The sequence below is a fragment of the Sinohyriopsis cumingii genome, chromosome 16, assembly GCF_028554795.1.
Source record: "Sinohyriopsis cumingii isolate HCF-2022 chromosome 16, ASM2855479v2, whole genome shotgun sequence".
Lineage (NCBI taxonomy): Eukaryota > Metazoa > Mollusca > Bivalvia > Unionida > Unionidae > Sinohyriopsis > Sinohyriopsis cumingii.
In genome coordinates, this window is record NC_142976.1 from 77,251,819 (window position 1) to 77,274,292 (window position 22,474).

General features: G+C 35.2%; 1 protein-coding gene across 10 annotated transcripts in view; it reads right to left on the minus strand.

Moving 5' to 3' along the window:
* LOC149780843 (MORN repeat-containing protein 1-like) overlaps window positions 1-22,474 on the minus strand; it is a 101,692-nt gene that overhangs the window by 27,148 nt on the left and 52,070 nt on the right. For 8 of the 10 annotated variants that reach the window (XM_089937926.1, XM_089937918.1, XM_089937924.1 and 5 more), the window contains 2 exons: window positions 19,333-19,536; window positions 13,846-13,887 (listed from right to left, as the gene is read on the minus strand). In XM_089937926.1, coding sequence (XP_089794052.1) covers window positions 13,846-13,887; window positions 19,333-19,536 — 246 coding nt within the window. The remainder of the gene's footprint in view (window positions 1-13,845; window positions 13,888-19,332; window positions 19,537-22,474) is intronic. The other 2 variants (XM_089937920.1, XM_089937927.1) reach the window with 2 other exon arrangements.

Genomic DNA, 22,474 nt, shown 5'->3' on the forward strand with positions numbered 1-22,474 from the left:
CCCAATTATTACCTTCCTTTGGAGGGGACCTACTAATCCTAAGAATCTCGGGAGACAATGATAATCCTTCCTTGTGACCCATGGGACTCAGAGAAAGAAAAATCCCACAATTCTGAGGAAGACATGGAAGGAACTTTTTTACTTTCTTTTTAATTATGTCTGTGTTCAGTGTAGTCCTGGACCTCGTCTGACCATGAGCTGCACAAGGGACAACCATATATCCTTTGCAGCCTGTACAAGATGGGCAAGTGGGGTGGGTGTCCATAGGCCTTCCTTTGACTACATCTACCCACACCCTGCTTAGCCATTGTTGCAAGAAAACGTTGCAATGAAGATTTACAAAAAGTTCTATGTAAGTACATGTATTATATAAGAATGTATTTACATGTACTAAGATTACAATGGCAAGACCCCATCTTTTCTAGGTGTTGTCTCAAAGAATACAAATATTTACTTATGTTTAAATGCAAAAAGGTAAACAATTCTAAGCTGAATACTGAATATTAAGCAAAAGGACTGAAGATAAATTGAATATAATGTAAAACAGGCTTATTCAAGAACTATGCAAGATGAATAATTAGCAAACATAAACCGAGCTTGGCAAGATTGTTCATAGTAAGAATAATATCAAGGAACACTATCCTATACTAACTTTTGGGAATAAACTGAAGTTTGATCATTAATGAAAAACATATAAGGAAAAACTGGTGCACAACCTGCTTTTCCAAGGTAAAAGTTGCACAAGTCACATTAAAAGGAATGTGAATTCCAATGACTTGTTACTGTAATAAAACCATAAAACATGATCAAGATGAGTCCACAGACCATTTTCAGCAATCATGATAGTGATAACAAAAGCTAGAAGATAATTTTCAAATGATAACAGTTATACTAACACTCCTGTGGAATAAGAATCTAAATGCAAAGTTATGCAAAATGAAATCAGACAAATTGCAACTTGATACAGAGCTAAATTTGGACAGCAAGAGTAATTCCATGCTATCTCTAAATGACGCCCATAAAGAAAATGCCAGAATAGTGTCTTTTACATATGATGCAAAAGTGATTTCTTTTTTATGTAAATTTAAGCAACAGTCACATCTGTGACTGGAAAAAATATGAACGATAGTGATCATGGGCAAGCTGGCTATAGCTTGGACTACGAGAGATGTGGAATTCTAGAACTTACAAGTTACCCAATGGAGGACAAATTCTCGTCATAGGGTCAGAAAAAAGAATGAGCTACACAGTAGCAACAGGTTACATATTACTGCTATTAATAGACACTATATCAATACAAATAATAGAATTTCTGGAAAAACTATTAAAATTTGCCTGACTACCACTGTGATGTCAACACAAGTATTCAGGGATGAAACCAACCTAGTATGACCTTTGTAATAGTGCTGTATAGTTACAGACATATAAAGTAATTAAGTTTCATGGTTCTGTCTCATAGGATATTTAAGTAAAAGTGAGGGGAAGAAGCTCATTTGTTACCTTGACCTTGTATACGGAGCCTTAACTATAATACATGACATGTCATCAAACAGATAACCATAAATCTACTATGGAACAATCATGTGACACAAACAAATTTTGAAGACATAATGCAGAAACTAAAGCAACCATAAATTTTAGATCTCATAATACTGAAAAGCACTGACAACAATTCATTTTAAGGCCTCCTGGCAAACATATTTTTACAACTTGGAAAAAATATCTTCTGACTGAACTTTATCACTTTAATAAATGTTAAAGATTTGATCTGATTGGTCTATTGATAGGTCAACAGAACATGACCTTGTATTGGTGTCCATCAGATTTCTGTTACGTTACAGACCTTAGTTATAATTTGTGTGCAACTTCTAGTAATAATGTATAAGTTTCCCACATTTGATCACTAAAGCTGATAGAGTTCTAATGTTACAGAGTGAAAGGAATGTGTGACAGAAAATTTAAACTATTGAACTGTGACCTTGACATTGGAGATTGAGCTGTGACCTTGACATTGGAGATGAGGCCCCATTTAATGCGACTCCTCTTCTAATGATGATATTTAGGCATACCAGGCTTAACCCTTAACCTCTGACAGCCTTAAATTTAAACAGCAAATGGAAAAAAAGTGTCATGGAAAACTTCAAACATTAACCCATGACCTTGGCACTGAAGACAGGACCCTCAGTGTGGTATATTCCACACCTTCTAATGATGATGTATAAATCTGAAAAGTTTTATTCCATACAGTTCTAAAGTTACAGTCGAACAAGAAAAGTATATGGGAAAACTTCAAATATTGTTCTGTGACCTTAACCCTAAGGACAGGGCTAGCAATGTGATAATGCAAAACATCTAACAATGACGTTCAAGTAAAAAAAACTTTCATCCCTAAATCTAAAATGGCTTAAGTTATAGAATGGAACTAAAAGAGTGATAGGAAAACTGTTTTAGAAAATGATTGATCTTGACCTTGAAAATAGGATTGCCACTCTAATGTATGACACACCTTATTAGGATTATGTATAGTAAGTTTCAATTCTTAATCTCAAAATAACTTTATAGTTACACAGTGGAAATGAACATGCAATGGATGGACAGCTAAATAAAAAAAAAACAGATGGATCCTGCACTTTACATAAAATACATGGGAGAACTAAATTTCAGACATAGATCAGAATTGAGATGAATTTTAAAAATTTGGTAAAGTACCCACTGTCCACTAGAACAGATGTAGAATAAAAAGCTTTCCTCATTTATAGATGACCCAGAAAAAAGTTTAAAATGAGCTATTTCTTAATCTTATAAAAGGTATAATCCATATCCCAGGTTTACAGTTAAGGCTTAGCTAAATTAAACTAAAATAGGTCATACATGAAAATAAGAAGGGTTTACTTCCTATGTAAATTTCATTGTCTACTTCTGGACCATCATTTGTTGAGGCCTCACCATCTATTGCTGTAATGGATATAGATGATGAGGATTAAACATTCATATTACTCTCTGAATAGTTACTTAACAAACTATGGTACCATATTTCTCTGTGTCGTGTTGTTGTTGTAGGGTTTAACGCCATTTTTCAGCACACGATAGGCTATACATGGCGGCCAGTATTAATGGTGGAGGAAGAATCTGGGAAATCCCCGGAAAGAACCCCCGACCCTCGAGAAGCTACTGGCAAGCTTTCTCACATATCCACATTGGCCGAATCTGAGACTCGAACCCACGCAGACAGAGGTGAGATGGCAGTGATCCGGAGAGCGCTTTAGACCACTCGGCCACTCGGGTCCCTGTGTCATGTAACTCAATCTGTGAACAATGTAGAACCCAAACTAAGCCATGTAACTCAGTCTGTGAACAGTGTAGATCCAGATATGTGTTATGTAATTCAATCTGTGAACAGTGTAGACCCAGATCTGTGTTATATACATGACCAAAGGTATTTTTAGTATGGGAAAAAGTAAAATATACAAGATTGCTTCACTCACATCCATCCCAGATATTCATATATTTCCCAAATTCTCACACCCAACATATTACTGGTTAGAAACCTGATATTGGTGCTGCTATTCTATTATTTCCTGCCCATACTAACTTGTATATTTTACTTTTTCCCCCACCCTAAAAATCTATTTGGTCATATATAACTCAATCCGTGAACAGTGTAGCACCATTTCTGTTATGTAATTCAATATGATAACAGTGTAGACCCAGATCTATTATGTAACTCAATCTGTGATAACAGTGTAGACCCAGATCTATTATGTAACTCGATCTGTTATAACAGAGTAGACCCAGATCTATTATGCAACTCAATCTGTGATACCAGTGTAGACCCAGATCTATTATGCAACTCAATCTGTGAACAATGCAGACTCAGATCTGCAGTCACATACTGTGAATTCACTGCTATTTATAGGGTACCAATTTCATGATTGTTATAGAAATCACCAATTTAAAGACCCGACGAACACCAATGAACAACGACCCTTCTGTAGAAATTTCAAAACAAAACTTTCCCTAATGCACTAATTTAACTGCAGTCAAGCCTGCCTTAATGGTCACCATTGGTGTGTGTGTGTGTGTGGGTGTGCTTGTGTGAACTGATTACTATACTAAATGTATTCATCTGAAAAGATTAAAAGAGATCTAATTTTACCCTGAATTTGCTTTTGTTAATCAAATCTGACCTATCCAACAATTTCAAGAAGTTTATATTGCATAATACTATTATGCGGACTGTGGTAAGCTCTTCCTGTGTATTGTTTTATCATATGAAATATGAAATTCAGGTTTAATATGCTCATTTCTGCCAGAAGGGTTGTCATAATCGTAAGTAAAAAAAAGAAAGAAAGAAAAAGAAGCAAAACAAGAAACCAGTTGAAGTATTGTAATAGCTTGGAAAGGCCTGGAAATAAGTTTTATGCTTAAAATGCATTGTGGTCTGACAAAAGCAAACAGATAGTTTTAATGTACATACCAATCTTCATTAAATAGGCATGTACTCATTAAGTTAATTATGCGTATTTTAATTCAAGAATTGATGATGGACAAACACTAGAGTCACTATTTCATTTAAGATACTACATATACTTGCTTATAAGTATCCTGATCTGCTGTAGCATAATGCATTTGCAGATCAGGGTCTATGATGTTTGTTCTATCGATTACTACTAACAAACTGCACAGACCCAGATCTGCCAGTACATAATGTGCCGGCAGATCTGGGTCTGTGCAGTTTGCAGCTGGACTCAACTTACAAGTGAATGCTTATGGTGATCTATTAGTTCCAAATTTTCAGGATATGCTATGACAAATTCTGAAGGAACACTGAGCTCATGAAAAAAATACTCCTGCACATTTGAAATTAAATACATGTGGGAACAGTGTTTCAGCATAAAATGAATTACAAGTCTTTGAACCATGGTGACCTGTCAATCATTGGGTTGACATTTTCCATATTTGGCCAACAAGAAATACAGTCCAAGGGAATGCTAGATGAATCTGAATAGGAAATTAGTCTACCTGGCTATTTCTGTCTGGTAATATCTGCAAGTATGCTAATCTATCAGTGCATTTCTGTGACAGCAGATATGGATCAATACTGTTTGCAGTTGGGTGTGCCACATATACAGGCATATATGGTATTTATGAGTTGTAGATGAGTCAATCACTTTATTTTCTAAAAGTACACATTGATATCGATGTCTTGTCAATTTGTTCATAGAATACATTATCTAGACATATATCAAATTACACTGTGCAAGAAAATCAAATGTATACTATAAAACAAGTCAAAATACATTCCTCAGTAAGAGCAAGAAATTAATAAAAATCAAAGTAAAATCAACGATCATGTCTTGAAAGCCACCAGCACAAGTCCCACTAAAGGCACACAATATGGCTGTAACTGCTTCAGTAATAAGGCAAGAAATGTGCCTGTTATTACTAATTTAATTATATTTCACCTGACTGAACCTTACAAGGCATTCAAGAATGCAACTCATCACTGCTTTCTGCCTTTCTGTGATCTGACACTCAAACTAGGCACGTGTATCATAAGTGATTTGCTGATGATTCATTACTTGGAAAATAATTACTGAATTAATGTATCGCATTTACTCGCTTATAAGTCGACTCAAACTACAAACAACAAAGATCCTGATCCTGCAGATCAGGGTCCGTGTCATTTGTTTGTTAGGAATGATTATTATTATTTGTTCTCCTGATTACTCCTATAAAACTGCACAGACCCAGCTCTGCTGATGCATTATGCGATGATCAATCTGGGTCTGTCTGTACAGTTTGCAGTTGTACTTGACTTATAAGCAAGTATAGATGGTACATAGTAAGTTGTTGTTGTTGTTGTAGGGTTTAACGCCATTTTTCAGCACACGATAGGCTATACATGGTGGCCAGTATTAATGGTGGAGGAAGAACCCGGGAAAACCCCAGAAAGAACCACCGACCCACGAGAAGCTACTGGCAAGCTTTCTCACATACCCACATTGGCTGAATCCGAGACTCGAACCCACGCAGACAGAGGTGAGATGGCAGTGATCCGTAACGGAGAGCGCTTTAGACCACTCGGCCACTCGGGGCCCCGTACATAGTAAGAAAAAAAAGTAATGAATGGAGTTGAATGCTGTCAAGGTTATACATAATCTTTATGTGGCTGTGACCTTTGAGATATACAAATGAATGTGGAAATTTGTATTGCTTGTTTTATCATAATGCCTCTTTCTGTTGCCTCTTTCTGTTACTGCAATTTACAAATACAGGCCGGAAATTTAATTCTACTTTTCATGTGACCTTAACCTTTGAACCAGAACAGACATCAATACCATACTTATCCAATGATGAGATCATGCTTGATCATAAGTCCCTCAACCCAACCCCTTCTTTTTACAAAAGATTTTGACAAATATTTACAAATATACTCACTTATAAGTTGAGTCAAACTTCAAACAACAAAGATTCTCATCTGCAATAGCATAATGTGCCTGCAGATCAGGGTTTTGTTATTTCTTTTACTTATTACTCCTAAAAAATTGGACAGACCCAGATCTGCTGGTGCATTATGCAATGGCAGATCTGGGCTGGGTTTGTGCAGTTTGCAGTTGGACTTGATGTATATGTGAGTATAGACAGTATCTTTGTTGGAAAAAAAGCCCACCCCCTACTATTTGATAAACTTATTTGGCTGACCACCTGGTCCTATCATGGGAAACTATTTTTCATTCTCAGGACTCAAATTCTTTGGCAAAGTGACTTCTCTTATCCCTGCATGAACAGGGTGAAGTGCATGGAAAACAGGGCAAAGTGAGGATAGTCAAAAGTTAGAATGTTTACAACAGTTACTTAAAACTGAAGTTTAATCAAACTTTCAAGTCATTGATTATAAAAACAAAGAAATGCTCATGAAACTGTAGTTTACTTTAATAAAATTGTTATGTACTTTGTTATTGCAGAATAAGGTAACCTCAAAAATGGGTTACAATTGAAACTGGGTGACTTGTATCCAGTTTCAAGTCCTTTTAATAGTTCATATATGATATAAAATTATTTACCTGTGCCAGCAATCAGTCTATAAATAGCCACAGTATTAATGCTATCATGACTGGGATGTAAATGCATGAAATTTCACCTGCATCTTCAAGTTTATACAAATAAATCTTTCCCATACAAAGGTTTCCAAAACTCAGAGTCCATTCCCCATAAGGGAAACATAGGAAAAGGCAGGGTATTGAGTTGGTTCCAAATTACTGTAGACTGGTTATCGGTGCCTAAAATCAATGCATGGTACCCAGTGCTTGGTGACTGGTAACTGTCACCTGTGCATGGTATATGGTCACTTGTGACTGGCACTTGGTAAATGTCATTTGACAAATTACACTGGTCAACAGTGAAATCATTACTGACTTGAAAAGGCCCTAATCTGTAGTATTTTGGTGTGCCGAACACGAATATAACCGTGAAAAATTTGTATTGGCTCTCGTTTTGAAGATATTCATATACCTCATTTTCTATGTTTCACTGTGTAAATTTCTCCAGTAGGACTGCAGCAACATCCGGAATAATGATGTAACATTGCATAATACCATCATGCTCACATCATCCACAGTTGATTGCATCATTTTCTGATGCAATGCAATACTAATGCCATGCGGCTGCTGAAGTAAGTTGACGTCAGCAGTGTACTATACATGTGTAGGCCTATTATACTAATGCCAGGCGGCTGCTGAAGCTGACGTAAGCAGTGTACTATATAAAGCCCAATCAGATAGGTTCAGCATTTAAAATATTTTAGACGTTGTGCGAGACAGTTCAAGCTACTGTTACATAAAACTTATTATTTTATCCATTTACGTACAATAAAGAACAGTAATGCCTCGAAAGTGTGTTAATACCGCGGACAATTTTTGCTATATTTGTGGGGAAGTGACATTTGCCAACCAGAAGAAAAGTATCAATTCTCAAGTGAAGAAGGCATATCATCTTTACTTCGGATGCAAGGTTGGTGACCAAGACAAGCCTTGGGCTCCGCATATATGCTGTGCTACATGTACAACACAGCTTTCACAGTGGTTGAATTGCAAAAGGTCATCAATGCTGTTTGCAGTCCCAATGGTGTGGAGAGAGCCAAGCAACCACCTAAATGACTGTTACTTCTGCTTGGTTCCTCCTCTTTCCGGCGGAATAACGAAGCGAAAGAAGTCGAGAATAGTCTACCCAAACATTCCGTCTGCATTGAGACCAGTTCCACATGGTGAGGGACTTCCTATTCCAGAACCTCCAGCAGAATATTCTCTTGATTCATCTGACGAAGACAAAGGTGAGTCGACCTGTTCTTCTCCTGGTCCATCAGCATGCAGTGATCCAGATTTTCACTGTGGTGCATCATCAACCCCACACAGAATAACACAGGAAGAACTAAATGACCTGATTCGTGATTTGGACTTATCAAAGAACAAGGCAGAATTGCTAGGATCAAGACTCCAACAATGGAATCTTCTAGAAGAAGATGTCACAATTACTGCATATCGAAAGCGCCACCAGCAATTGGAGCCTTTCTTCAGAAAGGAAAGTAATCTGATATTCTGTTCCGATATTGAGGGCCTCATGAATGCTTTAAAAATCACTCATGACCCACGAGAATGGAGACTATTTGTGGACTCTTCGAAACTGAGTCTCAAGGCTGTGCTTTTGCACAATGGAAACATTCTTCCATCTATTCCAGTAGCGTATGCTGTCCACATGAAAGAGACATACGATAACTTAAGGCAGCTACTGAATTCCATTGAGTATAACAAGTACAGCTGGCACCTCTGTGGTGATTTGAAGGTAGTTGCCCTTTTAATGGGACTGCAGCAAGGATATACAAAATACATGTGTTTCTTATGCGAGTGGGATAGCCGAGCAAGGGAAATGCACTACATGAGGAAGGAATGGACTCACAGGCAGAATGTAGCCATTGGAGAGAAGAATATCCAACACCCAGCTCTGGTTGAGGCTCAGAAAATCTTGCTACCACCCCTTCACATCAAACTAGGTTTGATGAAGAACTTCGTGAAAGCCATTGACCGGACTTTGCCAGCATTCCGATACCTGCATGAAAAATTCCCTCGACTCAGCGAAGCAAAGATTAAAGAGGGAGTTTTTGTGGGTCCTCAGATTCGAGAGCTTTTCAAAGATGACCGGTTCAACAACTTGCTGGAAGGTGACGCGAAACAAGCATGGAATGCTTTTCGCCTAGTTTCTACAAACTTCCTCGGAAATGTTAGGGCAGAAAACTATAAGGAACTAGTAGAAGACATGTTGATGAAGTATAAGAAACTTGGCTGCAATATGTCTCTAAAGATTCACTTCCTTCATTCCCATTTGGATTTCTTTCCTAGCAACTGTGGTATTGTTAGTGATGAACACGGCGAACGTTTTCATCAAGATATCGCAACAATGGAACAAAGATACCAGGGAAAATGGTCCACTATAATGCTGGCTGACTACTGCTGGACACTCCTCAGAGATGCTCCCGAACAGCTGTACAAGAGACAGGCGAAGAAATCTAAGATGTAGTCAATGACTTGATTTTTTATAGGTAGGCTATTACAGTTGACCTTTTACTATTGGAATGCATTTCGTTATGTAAACATTAATTTCTTGCAGATTACAAAAAAACTAGAGCCAATTTTGCAATTTGACTGTCATATTCGTGTTCAGCACATAAAAATTGATAAGAATTGACTAATTTTATTTCAGTAACATGACTTTTGTAAAAATTTGTTGTCCAGTGTTATATGGTGACTAAACCCAGTGTCTGTTGACCAGTTATGACTTTAATTGACTATCACTTGACACACTGTATGTGACTGCTGGTACCTGGTGCCTAAGTAGCCAGTCAACAGGCAATGACTGGTCAAACAATCTCAATATTAATTGGGATTCTGTTCCTAAACCTGACGTCTGACAAAAAAGATCCCATCAAATTAAAAACAGGCACACAGTGAGAAGAAGTCAGTGCTTCCCTTGCATTAGGTAGGGTTATAGCAACTGCCTTCCATTTATTTTAGTTATCTCCCTTTTGTGGCAGTGGGCAACTTCCGTGCCCATTAAGAGCCATGGACCCCTCCGTTATGGAAGAAAATGTCCCTGGAAATGGAAATGTCTTACGCCCCTCCTGTGAATAGATGGTCTTCCAGTGATGACAAGGAAAATGCAAATCCCTTCTTTTTGGTCCTAAGGGCATGGCATTACTTCCCTATATCCCATCTGGTCAAATCAAAGACAACTGTGTACTCATGCTATGCACACTAAGCAGGTGGGGCATGTGCCCAAAACTAGCATTTTATATAAAAAGACCACCTTTACCCACATCTTGCAGCATACAGGGAAAAGATAAGGCAAATAGTATAGTAGGACTGGGGAGAAAATATCAAATACAATGAAATAAAACGATACGATTGACAATGGAACTGCCAAATGACAACATAGATGAAGAAAACATTGAATGCCCAAGAGATACATGAAAAATTAATATAGACTAAGGAAGAGAAGGGTGATATTCTGAATGATGGAAATTGACTAAGGTGTCAGACTAACTTCCTGTTGTTTTGTATTCAAGACTTTCAAATACACAATAATAATTAGAAGAGGGAATAATTACCATGGACTGGGGACTAGAATCTTCAAAAGAGACAGCAGTGCAATAATGGCATGTAAAGTATTACTGACATTAAATACCATGTTTCATTCCTAAGCCTCAGACAGCTTTAAATTCATTGAGCTGACAAGAAAACATGATGGAAAACTTAAAATACAGAGCTGTAATCGTCACTATAGAGATAGGACACATAAAGTGGTGTGCAACACACCTAGTTCAAGTCAACGAAGTTTCATCCATTAAGTGGCTTCATGGTAGGGAAATAAAATTATTATATGCTCATTTTGTTCCCCATTAACTTTACATTGTCAGAATTGTTCAGTATTCCCCAATACTGAACGCGTGTGACAATACACATATAGCATTCAAGTGCATAAAGGAACTACTTTCTAATGTAAACAAACAATGGACGTTTACATTGCTCATTGAACAGATAAAACAGACAGGAATTAATTTTGTGCTCATTAAAAAAGAATTCAAAGTCCTGATAAAAAAAAAACGTGTGTCAACTTGAAAATAGGCACAGTCAGTTTGCTTTCTCTACATGTTTGGGTAAAATGAAAAGCACTGGAATGACTATTTCACCTGAATCACCCCCTTGCATTGACCTTGGGAAGAAATGTATCCTATTTATCTAACTTTGACAAAAAAAATGGAGAATCTACATAAATAAAATGATTAAAACACACACACACACACACACACACACACATATATATATATATATATATATATATATATATATATATATATATATATATATATATATATATATATATATATATATATATATATATATATATCGTAAAGCAATGTTTCCTGAAATATCTCGTCCTGGACAAATTAAGTAATGGGGAAATGGGGAAACCAAATATTTTATTTATTTATACTATAGATGGACAGGATTGTTTTATCAATAATAATTGACTTTATTTGGATAATCGATTTTTAATCAAAATCTGGAGACTTAAATTTGGGGCCAGGGTCATGTTGGAAGTCTGTAGAAGTGTTTAAGAATGGGATAAACAGCAACTGGACATCAAGTATTCTGCTGTACCCTCCAGTTGTACAGCAAAGGACACTGAAAATGGCTTGCTCTTAGCTGGCTTATTCCATGTGAACATTATGAAGTTACTTACATATCTAGTCTGACGATATCCATGCATTTCTCAACAGGGCCTTGACAAGAATTAAAAATATGGCTGCAGTGTTTACATGTGTTAATGGCTGGGTTCATTTACTGCCTGTAAACGTTTACAAAATTTTATGCTGTGTACATGGTTCATCCAGAGTTAGCCAGTGTGCATCATTGACTTTTTCCATCATGTACATACTGTCACATGTTATCAATAAAGCCTTATGAAGTGAATGTTATCATATTAAGAAGTAAAAGATGTACAACAAATGGAACAATTGCAAGTGAAGTGAAGTACAGCATGCGTTGCTTACATATAAATAACTGCCAGGTCTAAGTATAACATGCAGCACAGGGAAAAGTTGAGATTTGAATTATTTTGACTAAACTGCATTATTGATGTTATTGTATACACATAAATGCATATAAATTTGGGTAAATGTTGTAGCCTTATTACAAATATGATGACGTATGAAGGAATGCAGATTTCCAAGAAAAATATATTACATCAAACACTTTGTAGTCTCAAATTCCTGTCAACAGAAAATAGTTATTTTATCAAAAAGTTAATTCTAGTAGATGGCTGGAACAATACTGCATATGTACCAAACGAAAACAAGAAGTACTTTTTTAATCTTTCTCAGTTATAAAATACATACACATTAAGTAGCTTATAGGTCCAGTAAAACTGCAAATAACAAAGATCCTGATCTGCTGTAGCATAATGCACCTGGAGATCGGGGTCTGTGTTGTTTGTTCTACTTATTACTCCTAACAAACTGCACAGATCCAGATCTGCTGGCACATTGTGCAATGGTAGATCCGGGACTGTGCAGTTTGCAGCTGGACTCAATTTATACGCAAGTATATAAGGTACATAATGGTCTTCCTCAATTAACTTGTACGTCTAATTCTGCGAGTTATTTTTACATTTTGTGAATTAACTAAAGTATATACAAACCTGTAAGTCAAGTTCAACTGCAAAAAAAACAGACTTTGATCTGCTGTTGCATAATACACTGGCAGATAAGGATCTATGCTGCTTGTTCTACTGGTTACTCTTAAGAAACACCCAGATCTGGCACATTATGCGATGGCTGATCTGGGCCTGTGCAGTTTGCAGTTGAACTTGTAAGCAAGAATCAATGGAATTCTGGTACCAATTATCTTGGATTTCATCATTATTACAAACTGTGAATTTAAATATGCAACTAACAATGATCCTTTCTTGCAAACAATAGCATCCTCCCCAAATCCTTGATCTTAATTACCAACAAACACATAATTTTTCACAAAAATAAGAACACTGATACCCATGAAAATAAATGTACTGTATCTGCATATCATAGTTATAAGCAGTCTAGGCTCTTCGTCTTTTGTATAATGTCCCTAATTCACTATTCCCTTTTAGTGTTTTTTATATATAAATATTATATGTTCTAATCTGTTTTAAGCTTAATCTACACTAGGCAGGTGGTCTGACAATATCAATTTTTTAAAATTTCTTTTGTTTTGGGTTTTTTCCTCAAGTTTCAGTCAGTCTATATGTACCATTGTACTTCAATACTCAGGATGTATGTGCTTAGGGTTAATGGGTCATGGTGAAAAAGACAGTATTCATTCTGCCCTACCTATGCCCATCTGGAAATAATACATGAATGCACCTTGCATTGAAAAGGAAAACAATTTATTCCTGAATGCAAAAAAAATGTTTGTAATATATTGCTGAATATATTTGCTTTTACATGTATTAAAAAACTTTGCAGCATAAATTGTTTTTAAAACAATTTACTGAGATTTATTATCCTTATTATTATTATTTCTAAATTAATTGTTAAAGAAATTACATCTTTTACTGTTAGTAACTTCAAATGGAAATTTTGAGAATTTAATATATTACAATTAATTGCATTCAGAAAGGGCATTACATATTCAAGAAATGAATGTTAGCAATATAGTTTTGGATTCCATCACCATGAAATCAAAAAGGTCAAAGGTTAGTATGAATATACATCCATGTAGATGATTTTGAAGTTATGATAAAAAAACATACAGTAGCCTGCAACTGATCGTTTGTAACCAACATCAAGGGAATCTGAAAATTTTCACAAGAGTGTTTATTTTTTAACTAGTAAGAGGCCCAAGAGTGTCTGAGATCACTCACCTGGATGACATATGACTAACAGCAAATACAAATGCAATTGACCAGGAAATCTGAGTCAGCAGAATGTTTTCTATTGAAGTTTCTTCTGTGTTGTTTTCTGCGTGTTATTAAAAAATTGTTTCAAAGTTTTGTTATATTTGTATCTTCATCTATATTTGATAGCACATAAGTTCATTTGTCCAATGCTGAAAGGCCATTTAGGACACTTTGTATCAAAGTTGGTAAAAATCTATTAAGCTGTTGTTTTTTTCTTTTAAATGAAGTTGTGTAAAAAAATGTTGTACATTTTACAAGTGCAGCAGCAATATTTGATTCTGGAACCACATCATTTGTATAAATCTGAAAGATGTTCAAGCTAGAAGACTTTTGTCCAATATAATCAAGTCTGTTAATTGGTTTTTTGAAGAAGTTATTCAAGATTTTTCTATCATTGGTAACATCAGCCATATTTGGCAGCAGATTGACATCATTTCTATATTTAAAGACCTTTGTACCAGAATGTTTTCTCTCAAATGGTGTAAAAATCATATTTTATGATAAATCAGAATTATTGCAAAATGTTGAAAGCCTTTATTTTCTGTCAAGCATGGCTAATTTCAGTTTTTCTGTTTCTGAGAAGTCATTTAAAGTTTTTCTATTTTTAGTAAAGAGAGTGATATCTGATGGTTGGTAATATTGATACAGATTTGAAAGCTCTTTACACCAAGGATACTTTCTGCAAAGTTTGGTCAAATTCTGTGGATCAGTTTTTCCAAAGAAGCTGCTAAAATATTTTTCTTTTAGCAACAGTGGCAATATTTTAAGCTGAGTCACAGTGGCAATATCTGAAGCTGAGTCATCACCATTTGGAAACCATCTGTGCATGGACGCTTTCTATCAAATTTGGTAAAACTCTACTCGGAGGTTTTTGTGAAGAAGTTGTGTAAAAGTTTTATATATTTAGAAATGGCAGCCATGGTTGATGGCAGATCAGAGTCTGTTGTAAGTAAGCTGCTACATCATGATGTCTCCTGTCAAATTTGGTCAATTTCAACTGACAGATTTTGAGAAAAGATTGTTCAAAGATTTTTATTTTTAGAAATGGCAGCCATACTTTTGTGACCAAATTGGCATCATTTGCATAAATCTAACAAACCATCATGCCAAGATATTTTCTGTCATGTCTGGTCAATTTCTATTCAGTAATTTTGCAGAGAAAGTCATTTAAAGGTTTTCTATTTTTTGCAATGGTGGCTATATTTTACAGTGGACTAGTATCATTCATAAAACAATGAAATGCCTTCCAGCTAGGATGGTTTCTGTCAAGTTTGGTCAAGATTAATTCAATTGTTTGAGAGAAAAAAATCATTTAAAATTTGTTCTCTTTTTAGTAATGTCAGCTATATTTAATAATGGATTCGCATCATTTGTACAAATATGATAAGCATACATGTCTGCAAGCTATCAAGCATGACCAAATTTGGTTCAATAATTTTTTTGGGAGATGTCATTCAAAGGTTTTATGTTGTCAGCAACAGGGATGGTGGATCTGTCAGCATTAGTTGCACATATTTTGTAACAAATTTGGTTGAATTCTAGTCAGAGGTTCGGGAGAAGAAGTTGTTTAAAGGTTTTTATACATTTTGTAATAATAGTTTTACTACTTTTAGCAATAGTAACTATATTTAAAGGTGAATCAGCATCATTTGTAAAAAAAAATATTAAAGGTCTTCAAACCCAATATGATTTCTGTCAAATGTAGTCAAATTCTTTTCATTAGCTTTCATTAGCTTTTGAGAGGATGTCACTTCATGTTTTTTTCTTTGATATATAGTGACAGTGACCATATATGATCGCAGATGAAAATAATTTTGTACAAATCTGAATCACCTTCATGTCAGGATGCTCTTTGAAAAATTTGGTCAAAATTGGTCTATTGGTTTTTGTGAAGAAAAATGTATAACAGTAATTTTTTATGGACATGCATGCAGGACCATGCCATAAATTCACATGGTCTTACAACCAGGCAAGCTAAAATGAAACAGTGACAACAGAAGAGCTGACACTACTGCAAGCACTTATTTCATAAGACATTTATGAATCGAGTTCAATAACATTAACATTTTGCCATAAAGACCGAAATTTAAATTACCCATTTTTGAAAACTTCCAAGGAAATAAAAGCAAATGTAAGGTTCTAGCTATCACATGATAAAGATCGATTTTCAAAAATAAACACGTTACAAAATTAAATAAAAAAATCTGACACTAAACCTTCGCATTATGTGACATCAAGACTTCATGCATGATGTCCCAACATGATTTTATATGCTACAATAGATACTAATTCAATAATTTCAGGTGATAAATGTATCACTGCTGAAAATTAAATTCCTCATGAATTAATTACAAACTAATAAAATCTGTACCAATTTGTAATGAGATGTGGTAGATACACAAGACTTATCACATATTAGTTCTTTGAGTTTAGGCTAAACACTTATTATTGTATTAAAAGCCAGTATGTGTTGCTCAAATTTCTAAAGCAGTGTTAATCGAAATGATCTGACTAACCATTGGTAAAAGTGAAAAAATGCATACTTTGTGATTCACATTTCCAGATGAGATTCCTAAATTATATATTCTATGTCAGCTGAAACAATACAGAATTCTTTAGCAATGGACTAATTACTTGAGGACATTTTTAATCTGAACTGGCATATGACACATCTGTGGATTGCATCATCTTTACTAGTCAAGTGATGAATGTTAAAAATGGAACTTTTAGAAATATAACCATTTTTTGGTCAATTGAACTTTCTGACATGAAATTTGTAATGTAACAATGTGTGATCCTGGAATTCTTAGGAGACAAAAAAATATGCAGTAAAAATTAGTATAAATCAAGAAATTCTACAGTGAAAAACACACACTGCTTGAAATTTCCTGCAAGCTTGAACGTCAGAAGTTTTTTTTTTTAAGCAGCTGATGGAACTTGAGCATGCCATATAATCTAGAAAAAAATGATGAACATGAACATATACATGTAATATAGAGTTGGTGTACACTAAATAGCACTAACAGAAGCATAGTGGAATCTATATGACCTCACCCCTGACTACGGCCATAAGATGTACTGACTGGATGATTGATTGTTTAATGAAACATCAATATTGTCAGTACTTGGTAATATTTTGAGTTCAACTGCAAAGAACACAGATCCTGATGTGCCACTGCATAATGTGCTGGCAGCTCAGGGTCCATGTTATTTGTTTCACTGTTTACTCCTAACAAACTGCATAGACCCTGATCTGCCAGCACATTATATGACAGTAGATTTGTGCCTGCTCAGTCTGCAGTTGAACTCAACTTTTAAGTGAATATATATGGTATATGAAAGATGGTATCATGGTGGGGCATTTGGAATAAAAGAGACAAAGAAACTGTCCAAGTCTGGCCTGTGCAGGATTTGATCCTGCAACTTAATGATTGTGAGATTGGCATGTCTACGAGTTCAAATTAGTCACTTATAGTGGATTCATTAGAGAACCATCTAGCTCAGTGTCAAACAGGTGATTTGCCACTTACAAGAGTTATGTCTCTTACGAACATTATGTCAAGAGTGATTTCTCTTCCATTAGGATAAAATGGTTCCTATCTTTTTGAGTTATATGACTGAATCTACCATTGAAAGGGTTCACCTGCATCAGCCTTTGTCAAAATTTGATGGCAAATTTGTTAACAGTGTACTACATGAATAAACTTTTGATAGCATTTAATGACAATGATAAATTGTTTTCAGTCAAAGAGCAAATTTATGAAAATGTATTGACCACTTTTCAAAGAGAGGTATTTTAATCTCATGAAATATTGGCATCCGGCTGGTAATTATAAGTGGTCTAATGGGCTGCATTGTATATGTTCCACTGTATTAGTTAAGGTTATTGTTATATTGGACCGCACTGTCTATGTTCCAACATATCATATAAAGATATTGTTATATTGTGCCAAATTGTATATGTTCCATCATATTAGATAAGGATATTGTTATATTGGGCCACATTGTCTCCACATTATCTATGTTCCATCGTATTTGATAAGGATATTGTTATACTGGGCCACATTGTCTATGTTCCATTGTATTGGATAAGGATATTGTTATATTGTGCCAAATTGTATATGTTCCATCATATTAAATAAGGATATTGTTATACTGGGCCACATTGTCTATGTTTCATCTATTAGAAAAAGATATTGTTATATTGGGTCACATTGTATTATGTACCATTGTGTTGGATAAGAATATTTTTATACTGGGCCACATTATGTTCCATCATATTAGATAAAGATATTGTTATATTGGGCCATATTGTCTATGTTCCATTGTACTGGATAGGATATTGTTATATTGGGCCACATTGTATATGTTCCATTGTATTGGATAAGGATATTGTTATATTGGGCCACATTTTATATATTCCATTGTATTAGATAATGATATATTGGGCCACACTGTATATGTTTCATTGTATTAGATAAGGATATTCTTATATTGGGCCACATTGTGTATGTTTCATTGTATTAGATAAGGATATTGTTATATTGGGCCACATTGTGTATGTCCTATTGTATTACATTAGGATACTGTTGCATTGGGCCACCTTGTGTATGTTCCATTGTATTAGATAAGGATATTGTTATATTGGGCCAAATTGTTATGTTCCATTGTATTAGATAAGGATATTGTTATACTGGGCCACATTGTTATGTTCCATTGTATTAGATAAGGATATTGTTGCACTGGGCCACATTGTTATGTTCCATTGTATTAGATAAGGATATTGTTTCATTGGGCCACATTGTGTATGTTCCATTGTATTAGATAAGGATATTATTATGTTGGGCCACATTGTATATGTTCCATTGTATTAGATAAGGATATTATTATGTTGGACACATTGTATATGTTCCATTGTATTAGATAAGGATATTGTTGCACTGGGCCACCTTGTGTATGTTCCATTGTATTAAATAAGGATATTATTATGTTGGGCCACATTGTATATGTTCCATTGTATTAAATAAGGATACTGTTGCACTGGGCCACATTGAGTATGTTCCATTGTATTAGATAAGGATATTGTTGCACTGGGCCACATTGTATATGTTCCATTGTATTAGATAAGGATATTATTATGTTGGGCCACATTGTATATGTTCCATTGTATTAAATAAGGATATTGTTGCACTGGGCCACCTTGTGTATGTTCCATTGTATTAGATAAGGATATTGTTATACTGGGCCACATTGTTATGTTCCATTGTATTGGATTAGGAAATTGTTATAATGATAATGATATGCTCAGGTATTAGATAGCAGCATATCAATGATACTTACCCATTCTGTCTTGTTTTTCCTTTGACTTCTTACTGTCTTCATCCAGTGCCACAAAAGGTCTGTACATTGGAGGTGGAGGGGGTATGAAGAGACTTCTGAAGTGGCATTCCCCAGCCTCTGTCCTGTGACTGGGTACTTGAGGAGGAAGGGGTATGGCCTCTTTGTCATCTGTATCTCTTGCATTTCCTGCCATTAATGGAGGAACTGTAAAATTAAAGTCCACACAGACTTAAATTACATTAATATTATTTTTTTTTACTGCGATTTCACCACATTTTGTGGTGTGCCAATTTTGTGTGGATTTTATGGTCATTACAAAACTAAACAATTAACGATCCACAAACAATGACCTTTTTGACCCTTTTGTGAAAACAATAAGAGCCCTTTGACAAAACATTAATTTAAGCACCAACAAATATGCCATACTATGCAAAACCATGAAAACTGATAACAATAAAAATGAATAAATTCACAGTGTTTGTTTTAAAATGCTATTGAGTCTAGAATAATGAGATGGTAACACAATTGTTTTACACCTCTGTGGTATAAGTTTTGATCCTTCAATAAGTGGTTGCCAATCAAAGATTGCTGGTTTCTTTTGGGATCAATCATTTTCATGCAGGTAATTTCATAACAAGTTGCATCTTTGAAGAAACCTGTGGGTGAAATAGAGTAAACACAGTATGCATCTTTGAAGAAACCTGTGGGTGAAATAGAGTAAACACAGTAAAAATACAGGTTATGAAAATTAATTAATAACAAGCAACATGAGGTAATCAAACTCTATACAAACAACCTGGAGGAGGTGGAAAAATTCACTCTTGTCAGCCTTCTGTCAGTAAATGAAGAGCAGAAGATGTACAAATCAGGATCAGAAAAGCCAGACATGCTTTTAATATGCTCTCTAAAAACAAACTACAGTGTCAAAGCAGTGGATCTGAGACATAGAGTCTCAGTTGATTCAACCAGTGGTTCAAGCAGACTGCAGTAATTTGTCAACAAATGCCTCCATATATATTCAAAACCAAATGGCCAGAACAATCAGGAACACAAAACTCTAAACTAACCTACCAGCAACATATCACCATGGAGACAGCCAAGAGAAAGTCAAGTTGGACAGCACACACACCAAGGAAACCAGCAGATAACATCACACATCATGCCTTATAGTGGAACTCTCAAGGCAGGAGTGTGTGTGTGTGTGTGTGATTTAGATTTTTAATGTAACTTTCAAAAAATTTCAGTCATATTGCTATGATGTCTGTAGTGTGGCATTTTATAGTGATGTCTAGCACTGGGGCATCATGCCACAGGCATGTAACATGATGTCCTACCCAGTCACACTATCCTGACACCAGACCGACCAGTCCTAACACTAACCTCTTAATGCTGAGTGCCTAGCACGGCAGGTGTTTACCATTTTTTTATTATGACTCGGTTGTGGTTTGAACCTGCAACCTCCTGCATCCATTAGGCAGATGTCGCTATAACCACTAGGCCACTGGAGTGGGTGAGAGAAATGTGGACAGGCCACAGAAAACATAGAAATGCTCAAATGAGTAAGAGATAAAGATGGCAGGAACCACCTGGGAGAAGTCAAGAAGGCAGCACAAAATAGAGTGCAATCGTGAAGTGTTGCCAGGGCCCAATGTTCCAAGAGGAGCCCTCAGGCTTGATGCAGGGTTCATGCTACCAGGCAAAGTGGGCAATTAAGTCACCTAAAATTGTAAACTTTAGCTTCTTCTGATAGAAATGTGAAGAAAACTCTGCCCTTATGATCTTATAGACCTTCATTGAGTGACAGTAGTTTAGGACTGTTGAGATGCTCCTTGACCCAGCCAGGAGGTTACACTGTTGTGGTATAGCCTGAAGCAAAATGTATTGCATATATCTATAGCTGGTATTGGTATCAACTGTACTGACAAACTCTTGCACATTCACAGGCATGTGTGTTAATAGCTGAATAGTCCATTAGCCCTATCCCCCACAAGTTATCACTACCCAATTTCTGCAAGTTATCATTTGATGATGAAAACATACCAACTTGTGTTTCTAAATTTAAAAAATCAATATTTAAATAGGAATCTGTTTTTAAAAAATAAAATTGGTGAAGAGAACTTTCTAAAAAATACATTTTGTAAAGATTTTAAGATCAGTATTTGCATTATTTTCTTCACAAAATCAGTTTGAAATCATAAGTGAACTTGTCATGTAGTAGTAATGGCAAATATCGCTGTATCATTAGAGTGTCTGTTTTTGTAATTCATTGGACACTTAAAGTAAAGCAAGGGAAAAATACAACTCGTAGAAAGCAAAATCTAAATATTTTGTGATAGAAGATAAACCTAAAATTAAAAATATGTTGGTCATAAATTTATCTGACAATGTCATGTTGTGGAATTCAGAAAATTCTGTACGGTAAGGTTGTTTTCTTATGGCACTTATTTTTTTACAAATACAAAAAAAAAGCAGTGAAGCAAACAATATCTAACCAATACACAATGTTATCAGTTGTTTTCTAATATGGCACTTATTTTTTTACAAATACAAAAAAAATCAGTGAAGCAAACAATATCTAACCAATATACAATGTTATCAGTTGTTTTCTAATATGGCACTTATTTTTTTTAAAAATACAAAAAAAAGCAGTGAAGCAAATAATACCTAATGTTATCATGAGTATGTAGACAAATATCAAAACCATAAATAAGCAGTTGTTTCCAGAGATAGTTGTAACAAAGCTTGCAAGTGAGTGGTCATACTAAGAAAAACTCTTGGCTGTGTGCCAAATTGATTGCAAAGAAGAATCTAGTTCATTCATATATCAACTTTAATGCTTCAGTTTAACATCAGTGAATAGTTACAGTGATGTTTTATAAGGAAGAATAAAATTCCATATTAAAGCTTTTATGTTATTATACCTTTCTTGGTCTCTACACCCTGTATTTTGGCCATATAACTTTACAAGAGCACATTAGAAACTATATACAGTAGAACCTGTCTTGAATGACCACCTCTTTTGCCAAAAAATTATGGTCTCTCAGAACAGGTGGTCTCTCATAACAGGTCACAATCTATATATAATCAATAAATTTGTGCATTGAGAATGTGGTCTCTCAAGACAGGTGGTCTCGCATAGCAG